The 1,773-nt window shown below is 38.3% G+C and overlaps 1 protein-coding gene across 1 annotated transcript; it reads right to left on the reverse strand.

The window, feature by feature from the left end:
- Window positions 1-416: 416 nt before the first annotated feature.
- LOC110936288 (protein LIGHT-DEPENDENT SHORT HYPOCOTYLS 1) lies at window positions 417-1,385 on the reverse strand. The gene has a single exon (XM_022178636.2). It carries the CDS (start codon window positions 1,107-1,109, stop codon window positions 624-626), a length of 486 nt encoding a protein of 161 aa, XP_022034328.1. The 5' UTR covers window positions 1,110-1,385; the 3' UTR covers window positions 417-623.
- Window positions 1,386-1,773: the final 388 nt, after the last annotated feature.

A 1,773-nucleotide genomic window follows, 5' to 3' on the forward strand; every position in this document is an offset into this window, starting at 1 on the left:
ACGTTAGGGGGGATGTGGATTACCGTCTGTTTGAAACCGAACTCTTCGCAACTTGCTTATTTTAACTTTTCATAGCATTGGAAAGCTCGAGTAGGTTAGCGGCTTGAGCAGCCAGATCGAATACATTTATACGAACAACAATGTACCCGAATGAGCCGAAAGATGAACACCAACAACAACATAGCAAAACCAATTGAGACCAAAAGTATACAAGCAACTTACTTCACTCAAAAACTCAGATAGTTACAAATATATACAGTTACTATATGCATAAAAGAATAATTGTATTATAATGTCTAGCCTACTAATCTGAAATATCATTGATCCCCATGATTAAGATTCCAAATTTTGCTATAGTCATGATTAATAATAATAACATTAACAACATGTAATATATAATAAACTTATAAAAGGTCTGATGAATTTTGCAATTAATTTAGATAAGTCCATCCAGCTTACAGCATTGGAACTTTAACAAAACTATAGTACATAACACTAACACAATTTTCATGAAACGAAACAACTTAAATAGTTTCCACATAAACAAAAACAAATACTTAAGTCTCATAACAAGTCTAACAATAATAAATTTGCTTCATTCACATTACAGACCTCTTGCCTTTTTAGGGTTCTTGTTGATCCTCTTGCTCTTGCAACTCCTGCTGCTTCTGCTTAGGCCTTTTCCTCTTCTTTTCATAGCTAATCCCTCTTGACCTGGCCTGAAAGTCACGAACTTCCCTCAAAAACCGCCTCACTTCGGGTGCCCCGAACGGGTTAATCTCCGGGCTGCCCCCATGCTCATCATAAGCTGCCCTTAGCCGTCCGACAAGCGCGTCGAGGCTACCCCACGCCTGACGGAAGGGACAAGGGCAAGCTGTAGGTGGGTTCGGTACTCCAAAATAAGGGCATGTTTGGATGTGGATTTTGGTCTTTCCAAACTGGTCAAGATAGTGCAAAAACTCAAGCACATGACTAGGGTTAAAGGCTGGGAATGAAAGGGGTGGCTTGTTGTTCCTTAGGTACTGCCCGAATGTGTCCCAATCACGACGCTTCTGGCTCTCGTATCTGCTTGGAGAAGACGAAGAAGATGAAGTGTTTGTTGAGTCCATTGATGGTAATCACATCATAGATCCATATGATCTAGTTTTATTATTGGGTTTTCTAGGGTTTTTTACTATAGAGGGTTCTATTTCAAACTTGCACAAATGATTCAACTAAATGGTTGCTATAGATTAAGCCAAAAAGATGATTTTAGTTTGGTTACACAAAGGAATGATCATGAGTGGTAAAAATAGTTGTGTAGATGATGAGGAAAGAAGGGCATTTTGCAAGAAAGGGAAAGGTATTGGTGGCTGCTGGCTAGAGAGAGAGAGAGCTATAAGTGGACGTGATGGAGATCTATCTATAAGTGGAAGTGATGCAAATGAGTGGAGTAACAGTGACCCATTTTTACTCTGTCAGGACGTACTTTATTACCTTGGTTATTTTCTGTCTTCGTGTTTTCAACACGGGTGTTTTTACATAATGTTTGTATGTTACACCAATTTTAGTGTCCTACTAATCAGTCGTTTAACTTTTAAAGTGTCTCACTATTCTCACACCCATAAAATTTTATTTTCACACCCTTATATGTATACGGTCCGTATAGAGTTATACCGGCCGTATAACTTATAACTGATTGTTGCACAAAAAAAAGTCAGAGAATGTTTTTTTGTCATGTATACGGGTTGTATAACATTGTACGACCCGTGTAGAATATTATACGACCCATAT

Source organism: Helianthus annuus, chromosome 8 (genome assembly GCF_002127325.2).
Source record: "Helianthus annuus cultivar XRQ/B chromosome 8, HanXRQr2.0-SUNRISE, whole genome shotgun sequence".
NCBI lineage: Eukaryota > Viridiplantae > Streptophyta > Magnoliopsida > Asterales > Asteraceae > Helianthus > Helianthus annuus.

Bases quoted from the DNA above. Each gene is read 5' to 3' on its own strand.
- LOC110936288 (XM_022178636.2), bottom strand. From the start codon at position 1,109: ATGGACTCAACAAACACTTCATCTTCTTCGTCTTCTCCAAGCAGATAC.